A 24,696-nucleotide genomic window follows, 5' to 3' on the forward strand; every position below is an offset into this window, starting at 1 on the left:
ATTACAATTGTGGTGGGTGGCGTTCCCAAAATATTGTGTCTCGTGCCATAAATGGGACGCATGCCATTGGTTTGCCATCCCTGCTATACATGAACATGCATTACATCGTAATTTCTGATCCGATAACCTTATAATGCAATAAATCATTCTCCCAGTCAAATAACCGGCTGTTTTAAAAATAGGTATACCATAAGTATTATTCAAAGCAAACAAAATACAAAAAAAGAAAAAAGAAAAAAAAGAAAAAAAACATGACAAGATGATAAGCGCATTTTCTATGGAAAAGTTCTTAAACGGTCATTTGAACGGTTATGGTATGTTCAGTGTTAATAATCAGGTTTTCACCTATTAGGACTTAATTGTTTAAGAGCCTGTCTTTAATTATTCTTGAATAGACCTTGATAAATATATACAGAAACTATTCAATCTAATTATTTTTGACAGATCAAATTTTAAATGCAAGCCTTTTTCAAAATTTTATTTTTCTCAGAAGCTGTTCAACAGATTCCATTCAATTTTGTGTTTTGCTATTTGAAATGACATTCTTTTAAAAAGCATTATACCTTAAAATTTAAAGTTTTTTGATTTTTATTAAATAAAATTATAAAAAATAAAAATTTAAATAAAAAAAATTTTTTTTTGCATGGAATTATAAATGGGTAAATGAATTTTATAATTGTGTGCAAAATTTTTTCATTTTGTTGAAACATGTAAAAAGTAAGATTAACATTAGGAAATGGGATCTTCAAAACCTGACTAAATTACTGGAACTCTATTTTCCTCATTACGACTACCACCTTATTTTGAGAGTCAAAAATCTGAATCCATAAGAAATTTATGCGGAGATAGTATGTCTTTGTGTCTGATTTCCTAACTTAAAACATTGTCTGCACAATTTAAGTAATATATTTGATGTTAATCCATCAATTTTAGTCATGATATGTGAAAATAATTAATTCAGTTATAAAATAATTCATATTTTTTTAAAACTGTTTTTATATTTATATAATACATACGAAAATATTTTACATAAATATGAATGAAAAAGTTTTTTTTTTTAAATATTTGTGTACACTATTAGCTATATAAATATATGTCTAGATATATATTCTGGGGCATTTCTAAAACATTTGATGTCAAATTAAGGAAATAACTTTTCCAAATTAGCTAAAACATGAAATTGATACTAATTACTAATCTGTAGTGTTGTTCCCTGTGGCAGAATCACGGCAACTTTGTCAGAAATATTTTTTTTTTTGCAGAAATTTGGACGTTAAATTTGAATCACTTTTTAACATGCTTAATTTATGCCGATTGTATCTATTGTAAATCCATATAATGTTTCGATTGAATTTTCGGCAGTTATTGATACTGATTTTCACATATTGATATTCATATTGATATCCCAATATATATTTTAGACAATATTGAAAATTTAGCTACTGATTATTGCTACTATTGCTACTGATGCTAGTTATTGCTACTGATTTCCCATAGTTTTTAAAATCCGATACTTTTTATCTCATATTATTTATTAAAACGACCTTATCTCGGAAAGGAAGCAGGCATTTACCTAACCCCTTTTTAAAGAGTCCGCATGATTTCTTCATCTATCTTTTTTTCTTCGTTAATTACTATTTCATGATTTGTAATTATTTTTTTTAAGTGATGATTATTTAAAAAATGCGAGAAAGGAAATAATTAGTGAGTCCCCCCAATAAACTGCTAGAATATCACCCATAATGTTAGAATAAAAAAATATTACATGTTCAATTAAAAAAAATTACATACATTTTTTTTTACAGAGCACTTTTTTTATTTTATATTGGTAACATACATGTTTGTTATTATTAAAAGTATCTTGCAGAAAGATATTAGTGCTAGAGAGTTTAGTCGCAGATAGCTTGAAACAATTCTGCCACAGGGCTGTAGTTGATATTGTGTTAAACAAATTGTAAATTTAAAAAAAAAAAAATTTTTGTTAGAAAAAATGTAATTATTTAATAAATATTTTTAAAATTTTTTTTTATAAAAGCAAATTATATTAATACTGTTACTTGATCTTACTTGCTGGCTTTACTTGTTATTAGAAATTAACTTGGGCTGTGAACTATCCAGTTAAATTTCCCATTATTATTATTTCACTGGTTAGCCAGTTTGAAAAACATGACTTCCATGTAAGTTCTTTGCTAACAAAAATGAATTAACTTTAAATATTAAATTTCAGTTTTAATACAATAAGCTGCTGATAAACAAATTAGGACCACTTTTGATTAAAGGAAAAAAATAAAATAAAATTTTCAATGTTTTCTTTTCTACTTGTATATTGCAGCACACATGAATTAGGTATAAAAGTGTCAGTCTTATTTAAATTACTGATTTTTATCTATGTATTGTAACTCCCTCTGTGGCAGAATTTTTTTGAGCTATCTGCGACAAAACTCTCCAGCACCAATATCTTTCTGCAAGATACTTTTAATAATAACAAACATATATGTTACTCATTTAAAATAACAAAAGTTTCTGTACGTGTTAAAATGACAAAAGTTTGTGTAAAAAAGTCTTTTAAAAAAACTATATATTTTTATTTCATTGAACGTGTTATAATTTTTTATTCTAATATTATGGGTGATATTCTTACGTACAAATTATTTCTTTCTTCACTTTTTGTAAATAATCATGACAATAAAAAATAATTAAAAGTCATAAGATCCGTAGTAGTAATTGCCGAAAAATGTTAGACGACAAAATCCCGCGAATCGGACTTCGCAAATGCGTGCTTCATTTCGAGATTAGTATAAAAATATCGGATTTAAGAACTATGAAGAAATCAATAGCAATGACTGGCAAACATTTGATCGAATTATTCCCTTAAAAAGTAAATAATCAAATGCAAGATTGGAATTCTTCATATTGTTTGAAATATATTGGATATTTAAAATCCACATAAAAATCAATGTCAATAGTTTGTGTCAATACCAATATCAATAACTGCCGAAAATACAATCGAAACATTACATCGATTTACGATACTATTGGGGTAAATTGAATTGTGTCAAAAAGTGGTTATCTAATTGCATGATTCAAATATTACGTTTAAATTTCTGTAGCAAAGTTTTTTTAAAAGAAAAATCTTTCTGCAAGAACTGTGTACCATTCTGCGACAATGTCGCAGTTTACTTGCGATTCTGCCACGGGGGTAACTCCTTTGGTGAAATAGGAATCAGTTGATCAAATAACACGTAACAAAGATATGTTAACAATGTCATTTTTATTCACAATATTCTTAAAAATACATTTGACACAGATTTCGTTTTGAAAATCCTGTTTTTTATTTAATAAACAACCATCAGCTGCATTCTTTCATGATATTAATTTGCATAGAATAACCACATGATTTAGCGATGGAGCTTCCCATTTTGTGTACTATATTGCTATAGAATTTGCACTTCCCAGCAAAAACAAATCTGTAGGTCCAGCTCCACAAAACTGCTGTTTGCCACCAGCTAAAGCGACGGGTCTGTGCCGGCAAAAGTCACTTTCAACTGTACTAAAGTGAATGGCTGGCCTTCTGTCGAGCCAACAATACCGGCCTATCGATGGCCGGTAGTACCTAACCCAGCAGTTACTGTCTAAAACGCGCTGGGTGAGTGATTGCCCGACATTTTCCAGTAGAGGGTAATCAATGAATCAATAATTGAGGGCCAGCAATTTATATACACCCAGCAGCATCCCTTTAGTTTATAGAGGTTTACGAGAGGTCATTGACCTAGTTACAGGAGTAATTAAAACCCACAAACCTAATTTTTATTTAATTCAATTAGCTAAATAAATATCTAGCTATCTAATACATTTCTGAATAAATTATTAATATATGAACTAAGAAAATATTTCTAGGTTAATTTTTTCATTTAAATTGTTTTATGCAAAGAATATTTTTTACACAGTTCAACCCCTTAGTCCTAAAGATTTGCTGTGCACAATCTATGCTTCCACTTATCAATACATTTTTAAACTAGGTAAACATATGTAATAATCTTTTCTTTACAGTGATATTCTACTTAAAAGCAGAATAATAAAACTGCTGTCCAGAATTATGAAAATTCTGTATCTCACAAGTAATTTTTCAAGTTTTAACTTGAAGTCAATATATATGTCTATAATAGCTTGTAGTCAGTATATATATGTTTTAAAATAAAAGCTGTGTTCTTAAGGAATCTAGTGATACTATTGTACCCTATACAAAAATAAATACAACCTACAGCCGATAATATTAAGAGGCTGTCCAGAGATGATCATTTAGTGCGATACTGATCATGAATTCATGTTTTACTGATTATATTTAGTCTTGCAGCAAATTTAACAAAAAATAGGTGTATTGGACAAAAATGTACTGATGTAGCCAGTCATGTAATGAATTGAATGTACCCTGAAATTAGTTAAATGAATAATCAACATTGTCTCTTGCAAACATTTTATTATACAAAGACATATAAATACAAAGACATAACCTTAATCAATACAAATATTACACAAATTTCAATTTAATTTTAAAAATAATAATAACAACAGAGAAATCATATCTTTGTCTACATAGAATCACTTGGAATAGCACAGAAGAGTTCTCCTGAAAGAGAGGATAATAAAATAAAAATTATGCAAATCGTATATTTTAAAAACATAAGTATTTTTGTGAAAATGAGCTTTTAAAACTAAAATTTCTATCGAAAAGTTTTTGCTTTTATCATTTCATTGATAAATTTTGACTCATCAAATTAGTAACACCATGCAAAACATACACCTGTCTTATAATTTAGAAAGATTTTGAACATAAAATTCCTTTCTGAATGAAATTATTGAATATTGACTCACGAACCCATTAAGATTGACAACTAGTACATGAAAATCTAACTGTTAAATGAAAAGTTATTCAGGGTGTTTAATTTTGTGCTCACCTTTTCTCAGAAAATATTTAATTTTAAAAAACATGCAGTTTTTTCTTCATTAATTTTATGGTGCTCAATTTTATTGCATTTAATATTTAAAACAATTATGATATTCTAATGTAAATTATTGTTTCAAGGAAAGGTATAGAAGAAAAATTACTTTTAAATATATATTACTTACATGCACGAATGTATCAATAGTATTTCTTTTTCGCTTTACTTTTATGATTAAATTTTTAATTGTATACCCTTGACAAAAAAAATTTCAAAATTTACAACATTTTTCATATTAAAATAGGCATCAAAACAATAATATGTATTGAATTGAAACCAGAATTGAAACCATATGAAAAAAGGTTGCTCAAAATTTGCTAGTTAAAAAGGCAGATAATTTTACAATTCTGTAATAACTTTATAAAACAATAAATTCTTAAATTACTTTAATGGTGATGCTTTGTGAAATTAATATTTTCCTCATATAAAAAACACAAGAACTAGATAAGAATAACGACAGATTTGACCAATGTCACGATTTCCGTAATGTCTTTATATAACTGGTATAGATGTAAGACAAAAAATGAAAAGTTTACATAAATATTAATAACATTGTTTACATCTCTGATGAAATTTCTTTTCTTCAAATTTTTTTATTAATTTAGTTCCTTCTTTTAACAAAAAATATTTGTTAAATACTCCATTACTATGCCTAGGAATAAAAAAGGGAAAGGTGCTTCCTAAAAAAAAAAAGGGTACACCGAGTTTTTAAAGGGCTTTTAATTAACACCGTAAATAGTTAACAAAATGTGTACTATTATGTAACAGCTGAATTCGATTCTTAACGACTGTAAAATTACCATCCTATACCTACTATTTTACATGTATATTTCAAAAAGTAGTTCTCACCCATTATCAAAATGAGAAAAATTTGTAGCTTACAAAGAAAAAAAACATGCTAATAGAAAATCATTGTGCAATAGAAAACATTGTGCAATAGAAAAAAATATTGTTAAACTTAAAGGCTTTTTCCATAATTTAAACTATTAACTAATAAACAATTAATTAAAAATAAATATTGAAAGGCACATATTTTTAAAAAAAATATTCATTTCAAATTTTTTTAAAAAATCTTTTAATAAACTTATTGATACTAAAAAAATCTTTTAAAAATTTAACCAGTTGAGAATTAACAAAGTAAATATTTGTAATGGTATCTGAATCAAACTTATTAACACGAATAATTTTAAAAGTGTGTAATCATCATTTACACATTAAATTTTTTAAAAGGAATATTATCAGACAGTGTCGTCAAAGGGCAGTGAGGACGGTTGGCCCTTCTCGAGGAGGTACACTGCATTTTTATTTGATACAGAAAAATTAGTTGTCATTTTCTGTAGATTAGAATAGCAGGAGTTGCACATTAACCACTTTCAACATATACTTTTTGAATTCTAGCAAATAAACTCTGTAATAGGATACACACATTATGGGCCACAAATAAAAAGAAACAAAACTTATTTAAATCTAATGAATAATTCAGAGAAAAATTAGACTGAAAACATTTAAACCTGTTTGATTGCCCAAGGACAGGAGCGTTACAATGGGCGTTTCCTTATTATAGACTTTTCCCCCCCCTTTTTTTTTAAATTGCAGGCATTGGGGGGTTGTCCCATTGGCCACAGGAATGCCAGAACTACTACTTTCTTCTCGTTACCCAGTGGGCACCTGTGGTGAAGCAGGGTCGCCCACGTCACACAACCACAACCCGTTTATAGGGCGGAAAGTTAAAAAAGAATCTTTAAAAACTTCAACATTTCAATATGCAATTAAACTGGTTCTGATGTTTTTCATCTCGTTTAACTCATAAAATCGTAAGATTTCTATAATCTTTTTGCTTCTGTCGCACTTAAATGTTAGTTTAGAGATTCCTAATGTGTTTACATTTTAAACTTCTGCTTCATGAAAACTTTTTTGTTTTTAAAAAGGTAGGTGTATATATTTTTGCCAAATAAAAATATTTTGTACTATTGAAGAATAGATAAATAAGTGAAATGTAGGTGTTATTAACATTATTTCTTAGTTACCATAAATTAAATTTACTTACACATTTTATTAAGAATTTTTTAACTTTTACGGGGCATTTTATTTGCTTGGACTAAAAAATTGTTCTTATCGCAAAAATTTTTTCTACCAAATAATGTCTTAGAAGGCATTCAATATTGTACAGGTTAGTTTCAAGATGCTTCAAATCAGTACTTTGTCGTTACTTTTTTTTTTCTCTTTAACCTACACGTTTTTAAGCTATGTTAACAAGGTAGGTTTTTAAATATGATTGTGTTTTCACAATCAAAATCTTACTGTACTTAATAAAATTTTTAAAAAAATATTTTATATACATCAATAAAATTTATAAATATAACACTTTTTTTCATTGAATAGGGAAGTGAACGATTAAAATGAAAATTAATAACCATTATTAAAATATAAAACTACATACAGTGACCAATCACTTCTGCGCCACCTCTTTTATGTGCCTTTTGCATATATACAAAGGTTTTCAAAGGCCCTTGATCATTATATAGGAAAATAATAATAATTATAATTCTTTATGCATCATTCAGAAAATAAATATTTCAATTCAGCACACAATTTTTTTTTAAAAGTCTAAAATTTTGATTTTATTTTTTGTTTAAATAGAAAAAAATAATCCCATTTTTTAGAAAAAGTTTTCAGTTTAAAGCAAATAAACAATCTTCGTTACAGATAAAAGGAAATAAGTTACTGGATCTAGTAATACAGTTCATTTTTCTTCCCTAGGGTTTTTTTTTCACCTTTATTGTTTCTAGGAAGACATTTTTTTATATGAATTTGAATAAGGTGTCTTATCTATCATACCACCCACATTGAAACCATCATATATACCACCCATATGCTTTCAAAATTTATCTAGCAGTGTCTTTCCCACCACCAATTAAAACGTTAGTTTTTGGTCAAGGAATGTAAAGCTATAGCGATTACTATTACTCAGTTTACGCGAAAACAGAGATGACAAAAACATTACTCGAAATCATTAAAAACAATTAGAAGGTTTAGCCGCTATTCACGACTATTTGTAGTTTTATTCAGCTATTGAAACTTTTCTATCTAGCTTTTCTTATTTGTATGAACTTACTGTTTTTAAAATCTTATGGACTTTTTCTCTTGGTCCCAAAGACTGAAGCATAATGAGAATTCACTGTATTTTATAAATGAATTCGCTTAATACATTAAAATGTCCCTAATCCTTCTTTAAAATCATAATTCAAATAATAATAATTAAAATAATACTTCTCAAAATAATAAATTATTTATGCACATCAAAGATTCTGCAGATGATAAAAGTAATAAAACTTACAGAAATTCATGGTGGACTGGCACAGGTTTACCAACATTTGAAGAGCTAAAAGGGAAAAAAAAGGGTCTTATTTTTATGTAAATATTAACTTGAGATATACAGTAAAAAAATTTTTCAGTAAACTTTTAGCAGAAATTTAAAAAACATTATACAACGGACACCCAGAAAGATTAAGTAAAAATTAGAATAATATTTTTTAGAAATTTGAATGAGAAAAATAACTTGCAGGCTACGAAATTTTATTAACAGAATCGTCATCAATAAAACAACAAAATTTTCTAAGTTCGCCTCTAGGAACACAAAATATAAGGTCAGCGTTTAAAATCCTCCAAAGAGTTAATTGAAATTTATTTTTTTATTTCCACTTAAAGATTCTCCACAAAAAATTATTGTAAATTTAGCTTTCGCTGAATCTGAAGCTTTTCTTATGTGCATGAACTTACTGTTTTTAAAATCTTATACACTTTTTCTCTTGGTCCCAAAAACTGATGCATAAGGGAGAATTCACTGCACTTTATAAATAAATTTGCTTTATACATTAAAATGTCCCTAATTCTTCTTTAAAATCATAATTCAAGTAATAATAATTAAAATACTACTTCTCAAAGTACCTAATATTAAATTAATTATGTACATCCAAGATTCTGCATATGATAAAAGTTAAAAAACTTACTGAAATTCATGGTGGACTGGCACAGGTTGAAAAGCTAAAAGGAAAAAAAAGGTCATATTTTTATGTAAATATTACCTTGTATACAGTAAAAATATTTTACGGTAAACTCTTAGCAGAAATTTAAAAAGTATTACCCAATGGACACCCAGAAAGATTAAATAAAAATTAAAATATTTTTTAGAAATTAGAATGAGAAAAATAACTTGTAGGCCAGGAAATTTAGAATAAGAAAAATAACTTTTCGACCAGGAAATTTTATTAACAGAATTGTCAACAATAAAAAAAAACACAAAATATAAGGTTAGCATTGAAAATCTTCCTAAGAGTTAATTGAAATTTATTTTTTTATTCCCACTAATAGATTCTCGGCAAAAAATTATTGTAAATTTAGCTTTTGCTGAATCTGAAGCTTTTCTTATTTGTATGAACTTACTGTTTTTTAAATCTTATACGCTTTTTCTCTTGGTCCCAAAGACTGGTGCATAAGTGAGAATTCACTGTACTTTATAAATGAATTCGCTTAATACATTAAAATGTCCTTAATCCTTCTTTAAAATCATAATTCAAATAATAATAATTAAAATATTACTTCTCAAAATAATATTAAATTATTTATGCACATCAATGATTCTGCAGATGATGAAAAAAAAAATAAGTTAATTGATAAATCATTTTAACTATTAATAAATTTAAAAATTTGTATCAGGGGAATTGGTTGGTAATAGTTGCTTTTCTCAATTTAATTTATGTAAAATAGAACAGTTTCACATAAAAGTCATTTTTGAAATTTAATTTATTTTGAAAAAAACTTTTCAAATTGATTATAATCAAATTTTTGTCGTTTCCATATGGTTCGCCCCCTAGTACAATAATTTAAAATATGTGCGTTTAAACCCTCACTTTGCTGTGGTCAGACTGACAGGCAAACAACTATTTTGCTCAAGCCAAAACAGATTATGAAAATAAAATAAGAAAATTATCAATAAAAAAAAGCGGATAGATTTTTTCGTTAAGCCGTGTTTCAAACTACTCGTAAATTTACGTTTAAATTAGTGTTCAATGGAATCTAATATTAAAGCATATTGTGTCTAATAAACTATTATTAATAATTATATTAGTCTAGCACTTCCATACAAAGCTCAATATAAGGATTTGATATTTAGTTTAAGAAAAAAAAATTCCTTTAAGTGATAAGATGTAAGTTGTCAATGGAATAAGAGTTGAATTTGGAGCACTTCAGCTACTTGGAAAGTGAAGTTGATGAGAACAGAGACGCAGTACTTCACTCAGTTGGAAAATAGTAGAAATTTCAATTGCAAGTTACCATTGTTACAAACATGAAAGCGAGATAATTCAATAAATAATAAATACATTAAGTAATAAAACTTACAGAAATTCATGGAGGACTGGCACAGGTTTTCTAACATTTAAAGAGGTAAAAGAAAAAAAAAGGTCTCACTTTCATGTGAATATTAACTTGAGATATACAGTAAAAAAAATTTCGCTTAACTTTCAGCAAAAATTTAAAAAGCATTACACAACAGGCACTCAAAACGTTTGAATGAAAATTAGAATAATATTTTGCAGAAATTAGAATGAGAAAAATAACTTGTAGGTCAGGAAATTTTCTTAACAGAATTGTCAACAATAAAACAACAAAATTTTCTAAGTTCGGCTCTAGGATCACAAAATATAAGGTTAGCATTGAAAATCTTTCAAGGAGTTAATTGAAAAACTTTTATTTCCACTGAAAGATTCTCTGCAAAAAATTATTATAAATTTAGCTTTCAGTGATTTGGAAGCAGTTATAACTTGTTTTCTCAATAGAATACAAGTTAAATTTGAAGCACCTCGGCTACTTCGAAAGTGGTCAAACATCCTTTTAAGAAGTTGTATTTGTAAATAAAATGGTATTATATTCTGTCTATAGCGGTCAGGAAATGATTGTAATTTAAATTGTCAACAAGTACAGAGCTCCTGTAGATTTTAGTACTCTAACTAGTCGAAAAGTAGAAATTTTGATCGCATGTTACCAATATGAGTGCGAGTTCATTAAATTAAAAATAAACACAGCAAGAAATAAGAAAACCTATAGAAATTCATGGAGAGCGCTAACAGGTTTTCTAACATTTTTAAAACTAATAGAAAAAGAGTTTGTTATTTTTATTGAGTATGAATTTTGTTTTCATATTGTATTGAACTTTTATATATTTTTGTAATCCCTATAAAAATCGGGCATTATTTTATATGAATATTAACTTGAAATTCACAATAAAAACATTATTCACTTAACTCTTAACAAAAATTATGAAGTAACTTAACATTGATTTCAAAATATAAAAGAATTTTGTAATATTTTTTTTTTGTATAAGTGGGGTTAGACAATATACAATTAAGTATGAGCAACTGCGTGCTAAAAAACTTTCCATAATCTATATTTTTTTTAGGTTGTTTAAGAATTCACAGCACGATTCTTCGCAATTATTTATATTAACATGTACAAATAAATTTTTCATCTTAATTTAAACTATTTAGTATAAATTATTAAACCTTTACCTATTTTTACACTTGAATTTAGCTCAAAAATTTCATTAAAATGAAATACATATAACAGAAACAATTTTTAATATTACTAACAGCAATTAGTTAACTAAAATCTAAATATTATTTAACATAAAGAAATAAGTTTTAATGAAAATTCTTGATTATTATACAAACCTATTTTCATAATATACTTAGATAAACCTGATTTATATCATATGCTACAACATATTATGAATTGCACTTAAAGAGTCATCATACAACAGAATTTATATTTGTTTTTGGCGTGCTACTGCTCGATTGTCGCTAAAAATTTGGCGGCGATCTTGGTGTTGATAAAACATTTGTCTGTACATTTTCATTGAATTAAATTTAATATTTTTTATTATTCTATCTTAGAAAGGTGTTAATTATGATGTATTAATTGAATAAAGATGATTGCCAATCTAAAACATAGCGCCAAAACAGCACTTCAAACGCGGTTCTTTGTAAACCGAAATCTGCACGTCGTAAACATATTTGAACATATTTGAACGTCGTAACATATTTGTAAATCAAAAATGATTAAAATAATAACTTCAATGTAATAGAAAAAAATAAAACCTTACCTTTTTTGAAAATTATAAGAATCCAACGTGCTTCTTTTTCTAAACAATAAATTCACAGTTACAGTAACTCGCTCGACCGCTTCACTGGCGGCAGCAGACAACTTTAACTTGGTGGCCCATTGGGTAGATTCAGACTGACGGAATGCGGCTGTTTGTAATGTACAGGCCCAACACTTCCTACAATGTTGGCAAAAGTTCATAGGGTGGCCCAGCAATCAACCCAGCTGACAGTAATTTGCACCTTCACTTTTCAATCAGTACCGTCAGTAATTTCGAAGATGGCCAGAACTTATGTTTTTGCTGGGTTGTTTACGTTATTGTATCAATTGGTTAAATTAGATGCTAGATGATATAAATTTGATGATTAAATAAATTAGACAAAAATATTAGATAAATATAGGATATTTATTATATCAGATATTATATTACATCATTATAATGATTAGACCAAATTATTAGACGCACTGTAGTTTTTTAATAATTGCATGTTTTGCACGAGTTTATATGCAATACTTTTATGTTTAAACATACATGTAATGGGGTTTTTATTCAGGAGATTTTTTATATACTTCCTATTTGTATTTATTTTTAACATATTTCATTGCAATGTCAATTAACTGATATCACATAATATCATATAGAAATAATAAAGCTGTATAGTTTCACCTGATAATTAAGATTTTACATAGAATCTTATAGTGCGTCTAATAATTTGGCCAGGAACTGTATATTTATATATATTTTTATTTATTTATTTATTTTTTTTGTATTATCAAGCCAACACTTTTGCATAAAGTAAATAAGTTCTTTACTGAACAAAAAAATAAATTTTTGTTGAAACATATACATGCTATACTTCCAGAGTTCTCCCTGAGAATAAAAAAGGGTAGAGGGCTTCCTCTCGGAATAGGGCATTTTGAGTTTTGAAGGGGCAGTCACTTAACATTGTAAATATTCCTCAAAATATGTAAAATTGTAATATTTAAAACTGAATTTTATCCTCAACAATTTTTAAATTACCCTCTCATACTATCTTATGAGTATATTTCAAAAAATAAATCTTTCTCATTATCGAAATATGAGAAAAATTTGTAGTTTTAAAGGCAATCTCTGTGCATATTCTTTTCCTCAAAAACAAATTACATATAATTAATTGATAAACAGCTTGAAAGCTTTTTTCTATAATTTAAGCTAACAATTATGAGAAAATAAACTTTTAAAGGTTTTTTTTTAAATATTTATTTATTAAAAAGAATAGTTTTTAAAATCACTTGAAAAATTTATTTATATCCCCCCCCCCCAAAAAAAAAGATACTTATAAAAATTTAATCAGCTGAAAATAATCTTAACAAAGTAAATGTTTGTAGTAATCAGAATTCAACCTATGAACACATAATTTTTCCAATGTGTAATTATTATTTAAACAGTGAATAAATTTTTTTCAGAATATAATCTGAATAATGGCAGCTTGTTTTTACAAAGAGGGCACACTTATTGGGATCAAAGGGCAAGCAGAGTGGGCTGCCCTTCAAAAAATGCTTTGGGAGAACACTGCTACTTCTATCTCTGTTTGTACCTCAAAAAGGAAATTATTGAAAATCTGTCTAGTTTAGGACTGGATAACCATTATAAAAAGTAGAATCATGAGATTTTGTTTGTATTTTTTAGAATGTACAAAAGAGTCTCACCTTGTAAAGACTGGTTACTTTGAGAAGAATGATTTTAAAGTTCCTCCTCTGCTTTCATTTCATGCTTCTCCTTCAGAAAAATATTTGAAGGAGAGAGAAAGTTGGAAAGAGCTTGAGAAGTAAGCATATTTCTCCAAGAGTTATATAAGTTTAGAATGTATAAGTTAAGTCCGAGAGTTATTAACTTCTCTTTAAGTTCTCTGAATCAGTTTTAGTAGATCGAAATCTTTTATTCTGTAACAAAAATGTACACTACTGGCAATTAAAATTGCTACACCTAGAAGGAATGCAAATAACAGAATGATATTTATTGGGCACATACATTATAGTTGGAGGAACAAGTGATTAAATTTTCAGATGCCATCATGATGCTGTATACAGATCCTGGATTCGTCTGAAAAGACGACGTCATGCCATTCCTGCGTCCAGGTCCGTCGTTGATCACACCATTGGTGGCGCTCCTGAATGTGATGCAGCGTCAAGGGTAGCTGCAGTGATGGTCACCGTGCGAACAGTCCATGCTGCTGCAAACGATGTCGAACTGTTCGTGCAGGCACTTATTTTCTTGTCAATTACCCAATTTGTTTACTCAGTGCTCGTGACGTAGCTGTATGATCTTGTAAGATTTCAATTCCGTATTTTAATAAACAGAGACAGAAATAAATTATAACACTTATGGAATTAAGCGCGCCTATCTTGGCGAGTGGGGGCCACTTTTGGGAGAGGAGATGTGGAGTTGATTCGAAGAAGTGAAAGGGAGAACACGGACTTTTGAACGTTCTCTCGCTCGAGATTTTTTTTATATATTATTTCATGTGTGTGTGTGTATTTGTTTGTGTTGTGGAAACGAAGAGTTTTAAATAAATAATAGTTTCCAACCTGGACTATTTATTTGTGCCACACATTACAGACAAGTATATTTATTGGAGGTTCCACCGAGATCGGGAGAAAAAAGGTATGTGTTCTCATTTTGTTTCACATCCCAGGCCATAATATCTTCGAATAATTTTTCCAACCTGGAAAAAAAATTAACACACCAGTGTTGCAGAGAAGGGAATGTATTGTGAATGTGTTTTTTTCATGAATATTGAAATATTTTCGAATAATTTTTCCAACCTGGAAAAAAAATTAACACACCAGTGTTGCAGAGAAGGGAATGTATTGTGAATGTGTTTTTTTCATGAATATTGAAATATTTTCGAATAATTTTTCCAACCTGGAAAAAAAAAATTAACACACCAGTGTTGCAGAGAAGGGAATGTATTGTGAATGTTTATTTTTCATGAATATTGAAATATTTTCGAATCATTTTTCCAACCTGGAAAAAAAAAAAATTAACACACCAGTGTTGCAGAGAAGAGAATGCATTGTGAATGTTTATTTTTCATGAATATTGAAATATTTTCGAATCAATTTTCCAACCTGGAAAAAAATTGAACACGCCCGTGTTGTTACAAAAAAGGGAATGTATTATGAATACATGTGTATTGTGAATGTTGATATTACATGGATATTGATTAAGTTTAAGTTATTCTTATCATAAGAATTAATAATATCTTGGTATTCTCAACTTGAGAATTTTTGTTTTTATATGGTATTTGTTCTGATATTGTATTTTACTAAAAATAGTGATTTTCATTGATATGAAGGGGATGTGGATTTGAATTGTTTATATGTAGGAAGAAAATGGTTAAGAACGTCAGTTCTGAACCTATTCGTTTGACATTGATTTAGATGAAATATTTTAACGAAATCTGGTTTTCATCTAGTGTAGATTTATTTTATTGATAGTAGGCTCACATTTGTGCAGCAGTTTTATATATATATATAGTTATGTAAAGCTATATAATTCAGTTTGAGTGCTTTTAATTGATCTTAAGCGAAACTCATTTTAGAATTAAGAAAACGAAATATAGACTCTTTGATGCGTCAGCCTTTTTGGCGCCAGCAGAAATATATGAGAATTCGTTTTTGTTTTTTCTTTTCCTCTATTCAGTTGAGAGGGGGAGGAAAGGAGACTGTTTATGTTAAGAGTAGCCGATTGGCGAAGTGAGTTATTTATGTAGTAGAATTGAATTCATTTTTATAGTTGTAAAGGAGAAGAGCATTAATTTCTTTTTATAGAATTTAATATTAAGTTGTGATATTTTTTTTTCTCTCTTACGTTCAAGTGGAGAGATAAATGATCTATTTCCTCTTATTTTTGTAAACCAATTATAGTGGTAGTTATTAGAATTTTTAAGTCTTGCTTTTTGAATTATTTACTTGATTTATTATTGTTATAGTAAGATCTACTTATACATTTGTAAAATGTCTTTTTTAAGTAAGGCTAAAAAGTGTGATCTGTTTGTGATCGCGGAAGAATTGGGAGTAGAGGTTTCGGAGGACCTTAAAATAATTGGTTTAAAACAAAAGATAGTTAGTAGTGAAAACTATGAGGAAGAATTTGTTAAAAATTTATGTGAAAGTACGATAAATACTAGGATTGAAAAAGAAAGGTTAGACAAGGAAGAGAGAGATCGGGAATTTGAATTAAAGAAACAGGAAAAAGATCGGGAATTCGAATTAGTGAAACAGGAGAAGGACAGAGAATTCGAATTAGAAATAAAACGGTTTGAACTCGAATGTCTTAAAACAAAACAGGATACCAATGTTTCTACATCAGTTGTAGATTCTACTTTTTGTCAAAATTTTCAAAAGCTTATGCCAAAATTTAACATAAAAACAGATGATATAAGTTTATTTCTCGAACTGTTTGAGAGACAGGTTAAGGTGTTAAAAATTCCTGCAGACAGGTGGGTGTCATATCTTATCGGTACACTACCGACAGAAATAAATAATTTAATTGCTCGAGAGTCAGAGGAATTAACTCGTGAGTATCCAAATGTTAAATCTTTGTTACTAACCAGATTTAAATTAAGTGCCGAAAAATTTAGGCAATTGTTAGTAAAATCACAAGAGAATTCCGATTCAACGTGGTATGATTTCTATCACGAATTAAGCACTTATCAGGATGGGTGGCTTGCAGGCCTTAAAATTGAAACTTTTCAAGAGCTCAAAGATTTAATGTTAGTAGATCAGATTAAAAGAAGGGTTCCGATTGAATTTAAAGAGCATTTTCTTGAAGAATGGGCCTCTATAAAGTCGCCTAAAGAATTTGTAACAAAGATTGAGGAATTTGAGGATGCTAGGAAAATCATTAATGGGAAATCTAAACCTGGCGACCCTAGAAACAAAACTATGTATAAGTCCAATAGAAATAATAATTTCGGGGATTATAAATACAAAGATAAAAATTTCTCTTGGAGGAAAAATAATGAAACGCGTAGTTCTGCAAGTAAACCAGATATTTCTTTTGACCAAAAAAGGAAGTTAAGATGTTATGAATGTGGTTCTATGGAACATCTCCGGCCACAATGTCCTAACCTTAGAATTCCGAAATCTGAGGCAAATAGGATCGAAACAAGATCAGATAAAAACTTATTAGATCCGTACACTTTTGAGGGTAAAATAAATGGATTCAAGATGCCCATTCTCAGGGATACAGGAGCAACTGTTGATGTTGTTTGTCAGAAATATGTCAGTAGGGATAGAATGACAGGAGAACACGTTTGGGTTAAGCATATTTTTGATAACCATATGACATGTTTACCTGTCGCTAAAATTGATGTAGAGTGTAATTTAGGCATGATAACAACTAAAGCTGTAGTTGTCGGAAATGACTTAGATCAGGGACGTTATCTTTTAGGAAACGAAACTGCGTCTCTTTTTGAACAATCTGGGGGAAATGGTGGTTCAAAAATTGAAACTGTAAATGCCGTTATTACAAGGTCTCAAAATCAACAGATTAAAAATCAGGAAAATTTAGTCGACAAGGAATTAGACGTCGAAGAGGAAAACGTTGAACTTGAAGAGAGTGAGAAAGGGAGTGATTCACAAGATATGGACGTTTTACCTCAGTTAGATAAAAATGACTCGACTCTAGATGTTATTAAAATAGACTCTAGTACTTTTATTGAAGAACAGAAAAAAAGCAAAGAGTTAGTACCATTATTTGAGTTAGCTGAAAATGAGGATAATCAAACTGATTTTAAAATAATTAATGGGGTTTTAGTGAGAAAAAAAATAGATAAATTGGGGTTTGAAAAAAATCAGATCGTTGTTCCGGAAACACTTAGGGAGCAAGTTAAAAAGATAAGTCACGAAGACACATCTTGTCATTTAGGGATCAATAAAACGAAGGGCAATTTGGGGAGGCATTTTTACTGGCCAAATTGTTATAAAGATATTGAAGAATATGTTAAGTCGTGTGATGCTTGTCAGCGAGTAGGAAAACCATTCGACCAAAAGAAAGCACCGTTAATGACTGTACCTATAATATCGGAAGTTTTTTGTAAAATTAATGTGGATGCATGTGGACCACTGCCAACGTCTACACAGGGCAATAAGTATCTTATTACAGCAATGTGTTTGTCCTCGAAATACCCTGATGCTATCCCAGTACAAAATTTAACTTCCAAATCAGTTGTTAACGCTCTTTTGTTGATATTTAGTCGGATGGGTTTCCCTAAAGTAATTCAAACCGACCAGGGCAAGTATTTTACGAGTGCTTTAACGGTAGAATTCCTTGAGAGGTTTGGGGTGAAGATTGTTAGGAGTTCTGTTTACCATCCACAGAGTAATCCAATCGAGCGCTTCCATCGTTCTATAAAACGAATTCTGAAAGTTTTATGCATTGAAGCTGCTCCTGACTGGGAAAGTCAAATACCTCTTGCTCTTTTTGCATTAAGAACTGTAACGCATGATAGTACTGGGTTTAGTCCTTCTGAGCTTGTGCATGGAAATAATCTTAGGACTCCCAACGCATTATTGTACGAAAAATGGTTAGATCCTTCCGACGAGGAGAATACGGTAGTACAATACGTTTTTGAGTTAATAAATCGCTTAAAACGAAGCCAGGATTTAGCTAAAGAAAAAATGGAAGAAACTAGGGACAAAAGGAAAAATTGGTACGATCGTAATGCTGTTAAACGGGAATTTCACGAGGGTGACTCAGTGCTTGTCTTTACCGTAAACCGACCTCATAAATTAGCTCCTCAATGGAAAGGACCAGGTCGAATTGAAAAAAAGTTATCTGAGACCAATTATGTGGTTAGTTTTGAGGGTAAACAAGAACAAAATAAAGTTTATCACATTAACATGCTAAAGTCTTATTGTAAAAGACCTGAACTAGTTAATATAGTAGATCTTACGAAGAATGAGTCCTTTGAGTCTGAAATTGATGCAGACTTCCCTTACATGTTATCCGATCCTAATGTGTATGATTTTAACGAAATAGTTGAATCAAATAATTTAAATGCAAGGTTAAATGAGGAACAAATCAACCAATTAAAAAACTTGTTATTTCAGTATCGTAAAATGTTTTCCAATATTCCGGGGAAAACGCATTTAGTTGAGCACGATATTGAACTAACTAGTGATAAAAGAATTCAACAAAAACCCTATAGAGTGACACATCGTCAAAATGAATTGCTTAAAGCGGAAATTGATAAAATGTTAAAGTATAATATTATAGAACCAGGCGATTCTGATTATATATCCCCAATGATCTTAGTTGAAACTCCGGGTAAGGAACCTAGGCCCTGTATAGATTATCGTAAATTGAATGAAATAACGCTAACTAAATTTTATCCTATTCCGAATATTGAACAGCGAGTAGAAACTGTAGCAGCTGCCAAATATATCAGTTTAATTGATTTAACCAAAGGATATTGGCAAATTCCGTTGAGCAGTAGTGCTCAGAAAAAAGCCGCTTTTGCCACAATGTTTGGAACTTATAGACCTTTGCGTATGCCGTTCGGGCTCAAAAATGCCCCATATCACTTTAGTAAGATGATTAGTGAAATTTTAAAAGGGTGTGAGGATTTCGCAATTCCTTATCTTGATGACATTGCGATATTTTCGCAAACTTGGGAAGAGCACTTGCAACATTTACAAGAGGTTTTAAGGCGAATAAAGAATGCTAACTTGACTATAAAACCAACTAAGTGTAAATTTGTGCAAGAGGAAGTAAAATATCTTGGGCATGTTGTTGGTAAGGGAAAACGTTCACCCGCGGAACTTAAAGTGAAAACTATTCAAAATTTTCCTATACCCACTTGTAAAACAGAAATTAGGGCTTTCTTAGGTTTGGCTGGATATTACCGTCAATACATTCCTATGTTTTCGGTGATAACTGCGCCACTCACGGAACTGTTAAAGGGTAAAAATAAAAAAGGGAAAGTTGTGTGGAATGAGGAATGCACTCAAGCATTTAATTCTTTAAAGGACAAACTTGCGAATAAGCCTATTTTACATGCGCCAGATTTTTCAAAACCATTTATTTTGCAAACAGATTCGTCAGATTTAGGATATGGGATTATCTTAGCTCAAAAAGATGATGAGGGAAATGAACATCCGATTTTGTACTTAAGCAAAAAATTCACATCAGCTGAGCAAAAATATTCCACAACCGAAAAGGAATGCGCTGCAATCTTATACGGTGTTAAAAAGTTAAAGGGATATATTGATGGGCAAACAGAATTTTGTATCCAAACAGATCACAATCCTCTTGTTTGGCTGAAAAAGAATGCCGGACAAAATCCGCGACTTCTTCGCTGGTCTTTGGCATTGCAATCGTATAATTATACGATAGAACATAAAAGAGGAAAGGATAACTCTAACGTAGACTGTTTAAGTCGAAATCCTTTATACAAGGATTGATAAGGAATATTAATTTTTCTTATTGGTTTACATTCATTCTAAATTATGTTTTATATTGTTTAATATTCATATTAACATGTTTTGTATTCATATTTAATTGTTTTGTATTTATAATCAAATGTTTTGCATAGATTTCTGTATTTAACTAAATTGTTTTATGTAGTAAGTGCATGTACATAAATGTTGAAAATTTTTGTTAGCAAGATTTCATATGCATATTATATTTATATCCTTCTATATTCTACAAACTCCTGAACTTATATCTACATATGTATATGAAGAACTAAACGTTTCTTAGATGGTAAAATTTTATCTTATGGCCTGGTGATGATGAGAGAACTCCCTACCTTACTTCACCAAAGGGAAAGTTTTTCTTCCTTTGCTTTCCCCTATGTATCGGGAAAGGCAAAGTCTGGTGGTTGGAGGTGTTTGTAAGATTTCAATTCCGTATTTTAATAAACAGAGACAGAAATAAATTATAACACTTATGGAATTAAGCGCGCCTATCTTGGCGAGTGGGGGCCACTTTTGGGAGAGGAGATGTGGAGTTGATTCGAAGAAGTGAAAGGGAGAACACGGACTTTTGAACGTTCTCTCGCTCGAGATTTTTTTTATATATTATTTCATGTGTGTGTGTGTATTTGTTTGTGTTGTGGAAACGAAGAGTTTTAAATAAATAATAGTTTCCAACCTGGACTATTTATTTGTGCCACACATTACAATCTCTTTAAGCCATGTAGATAGCATGTCTGTCTTCTCGGCTGTTAGTGATCTGGGGCCACTGAGATCCCGCACGGCGTTCCATACGATCGTCATGAACCCATCCATATCCTGCTAACAGTCATAGGATCTCGTCCAACGCGAGCAGCATTACTTTGCTATGATAAACCGCAATCCCAGTAGGCCACAATTCGAACTTAGACATGTGCTGGTAGGCATTTCTCCTTCTTACACGAGGCATAACAAAAACTTTTTTACCCAAGAACAACGCTCAAATTCAATTTCTGTATGAGAAACTTACTGTAAAATCTCTTCTTTTATACATATTGTAGGTGTCGCTATCGCCGCCTTCTTTGCATGAATGCACCAATAAGCTAATTATTTGCATACCACAACACACTTTATCCGTCCTGTAAATTTCACATTCGTGGTGTATCACCTTCCTGGTGTAGCAATTTCAATGGCCAGTAGTATATTACCACACCAGATGTTTTGATTTTTGTAAACTTTGAGTCAATTAAGTTAAAGGAACGAAAGAAATAAAATTAAGTTACCTCTTGAAGATTAAAATGCTTCTGCTCTGTACAATGTTTTTATAGCAGAATAATCAAATTAAGAAGGTGTGAGACACATAAAAAAACTGATAATAAAGAAATATTTACAGTCATAAGCTAAGCTTATGACCTCCATTTTGACATGGATGATAATTTTTAGTAAAAATTAATTGTTAAAAAAATAAATGTATATTTATCCAGTGAAGCTTGTTGTAAAAGAGTACACATATTTTTGGAGCATAAATCAAAACCAACATGGCAACTAAATTTTCATTTTTTTAAAAAAAAATTACTCTAAGCTTTATTATATTTTATTTCTTTCGTTCTTTTAATTTAAATATTTTTTTTTAAAGTTAGAATATTTTTCATTTGGGCCAAATAAAAGTAAGTTTTGCATTAATCAATCATTTTACCAATCATGTACTAAGTTATCATTAATGTTGAAAACATTAAAGTAGTTGTATAAAACTAGACGGAATATGAACTAATTGGATTTTATGCAATCTTTCAATTGGGCAGGATTTTCATTAAAAGTTTTGTGCTCCAAAGCATTGTGTAGGGGAAATCATCTTTGTTTTAAATGCTGTTCAAACTGTAGTGTATGTACCACTACAAAAATACAATTCCAATTCCCTAGTTTATGAGACATATTAACTCGATTCTATATTTCGGGTACTTTTTCATAGACGAAGGTTGACATGGTTGATACCTCCCCTCAGAAAACTAAATAAAAGTGTAAAAAAAAAAAATTTAGATGGTTTTCAATGACTGCATAAAATTTTGTTTCTGTTTACAGTTATTGGGAGAGATTCTTGAGTGCACTTTTAATACTTAAAAGATGTCTTCCATTCTCCCTACATACAGGGTATCCGCACACTTGGAAAGTCATGGAAACTCATGAATTTCAGTATTGAACAAAATTTGCCATGAAATGTCATGATTTTAACAAAGCATCTGTTTTAAAAAATTGTATGTATTTTAAAAAAACATTAAAAGTCATGGATTTAGGTCGCCGAAAAATTTAATTTTTAAAATGGAATTTACCTCCTCTCCCGAATTTCATGGTGTTCCAAATGTCTTAATTTGTAACAAAATCTCCACTCACAGTCGTATTTGATTAAAATATAAACTGTTTTTATCCGTGTTCTTTAAAAATTATGGTGTTCTTTCAAAAAATGAAAGAAAAAACATTTCTAGAGGGAATTATCTTTTAAACTTCTGTGATTTCAGAATTATCATTATTATTTATTTTTTAATTTTACCAATTTAAAGTTCTAGCTGAAGCAAGCCAGAAATTGGTAAAATTTTTTTTATGCGGAAATGAGAACTGATAAATCAGGAGTATTTCTTTCCTTTCTGATGAACAAGAAAAGTATCTTTAGAATATAATTCTGCAGAAAAGAAAAAAAAAAATATTTGTTTAGCTATTTTATTGCTTCAACACTTTCTTTATTCTGTTTATTAAATTTAAAATCAATAAATATGAAGATGCAGAGTATAACAGTTTTGGTTATACCTATCATTTCAATTTATGTTATCATAATGCTTTTTAAATTTATTATTCTGTTTTTGTCGGAAAAAATGCTAACTTCGTTAAGTCATGAAAAGTTCTTAGAATTAGTCATGAATTTGAAAATCTAAAATGTAGCAGATACCCTGTACATAGATAATTTAAAGTATAGTAAATTATGAATTTTGGAAAGTTGAGGTATTATCCACTTACTACTTTTTTTTGTTTTTGTTTCGAGATTATTGAAACCCTACTTTATAATTGACATTTGAGCAAATTTTAATTCAATATTGGTATGAGGAAATGTTAACTATTTGATAGTGGTCATTTTTTTAATACAACAGAATTGTATAAAAAATTTCTATTTATTGATATCAAATTATTATGAGTTGTTCAGTGTTTTCTTAATGAATTTTTTTGGAAACCATTAAGACTTTCTGTTCTAAGCAAAGTAATTCTGAAATTAGAAATAGTATTTTTTTAAAATTATTCTTTTGCTATAAAATTAGCTTTTATTATGCTTAAGTAAAGTGTTGGAACTTTTTAAAAGTGTACCAAGTATATTTATACTGTTCGAAAAAAAAGGCCCACTACAAAGCCTGTATACTAATACCTAGTTATAGATTATTTTTCATTTTACCATTTGTTGCTAAATGACTAATGTGGTACCTAAAATACAAGTAATAACTTCAAAATGTGTTACAATCAATTGACTTTGAAATTAGTAAATTTACATTAAGTACAAAAAATTTTAATTAGCAAAATTACAATGTTTGTAAATTTTGGCTTAATCGCACTCTTTTTCTCTTCAGCTTGATCAATAAATGTTTGATACTAGTAGTAGATTACTGTTATTTTTCTGTAAACACAGAAAGTCCCTCATTGTTTCAAAGGCCACAAAGCCTTATGAAAATGTTGGCACTCGTTGTATTTAGTTGCAATTCTCCAGTTTTACCAACCATTTCTTGATCTGACACCACAAGTTTCAATATTCTCATCAACTGATTACTTAACCGCTTCCCTTACCAACTTTTTCGAAGAAAAAAAATGCAAAAAATCAACTTATTTTTTTATTTCATTAATAAATGCAAGGAACTAAAACAAAACCTAATACACAGGTTTTAGGTTGAAATTTTAATTTTTTTTATGTATAAAAAACATTTAATTTACAATCAGCTTACTATCCGAGTTATCAAGGGGAAGAGGAAAAAATTTAAATATTAGTCTTCGTATGTTAGTTTTTAAAACAAGGAAAGTGATACTTTCCAAGCACCAGTGAAATTATATGCTATTATTTCACCCT

The 24,696-nt window shown here is 29.4% G+C and overlaps 1 protein-coding gene and 1 long non-coding RNA gene across 14 annotated transcripts in view; one reads left to right on the forward strand and one right to left on the reverse strand.

Annotated features, from left to right (window-relative positions):
* Positions 1-24,696, forward strand: part of LOC107445328 (uncharacterized) — a 48,290-nt gene that overhangs the window by 16,707 nt on the left and 6,887 nt on the right. For all 4 annotated transcript variants that reach the window (XM_016059689.4, XM_016059691.4, XM_016059690.4 and 1 more), the window contains exon 5: positions 13,828-13,966. In XM_016059689.4, the coding sequence (XP_015915175.1) occupies positions 13,828-13,966 (139 nt within the window). The remainder of the gene's footprint in view (positions 1-13,827; positions 13,967-24,696) is intronic.
* Positions 4,458-12,464, reverse strand: LOC147802126 (uncharacterized). 10 transcript variants are annotated; one of them, XR_015429524.1, is made up of 5 exons: positions 12,160-12,464; positions 10,401-10,430; positions 9,011-9,044; positions 8,338-8,382; positions 4,458-4,627 (listed from the first exon to the last, which is right to left on the reverse strand). It is a non-coding gene; the product is annotated as an uncharacterized LOC147802126 (long non-coding RNA). The 10 variants fall into 10 exon arrangements; XR_015429528.1 differs by lacking the exon at positions 10,401-10,430; XR_015429522.1 differs by having other exon boundaries at positions 8,338-9,044.

This window comes from Parasteatoda tepidariorum, chromosome 10 (genome assembly GCF_982258835.1).
Source record: "Parasteatoda tepidariorum strain Cologne lab strain chromosome 10, Ptep-v5.0, whole genome shotgun sequence".
NCBI classification, from domain to species: domain Eukaryota; kingdom Metazoa; phylum Arthropoda; class Arachnida; order Araneae; family Theridiidae; genus Parasteatoda; species Parasteatoda tepidariorum.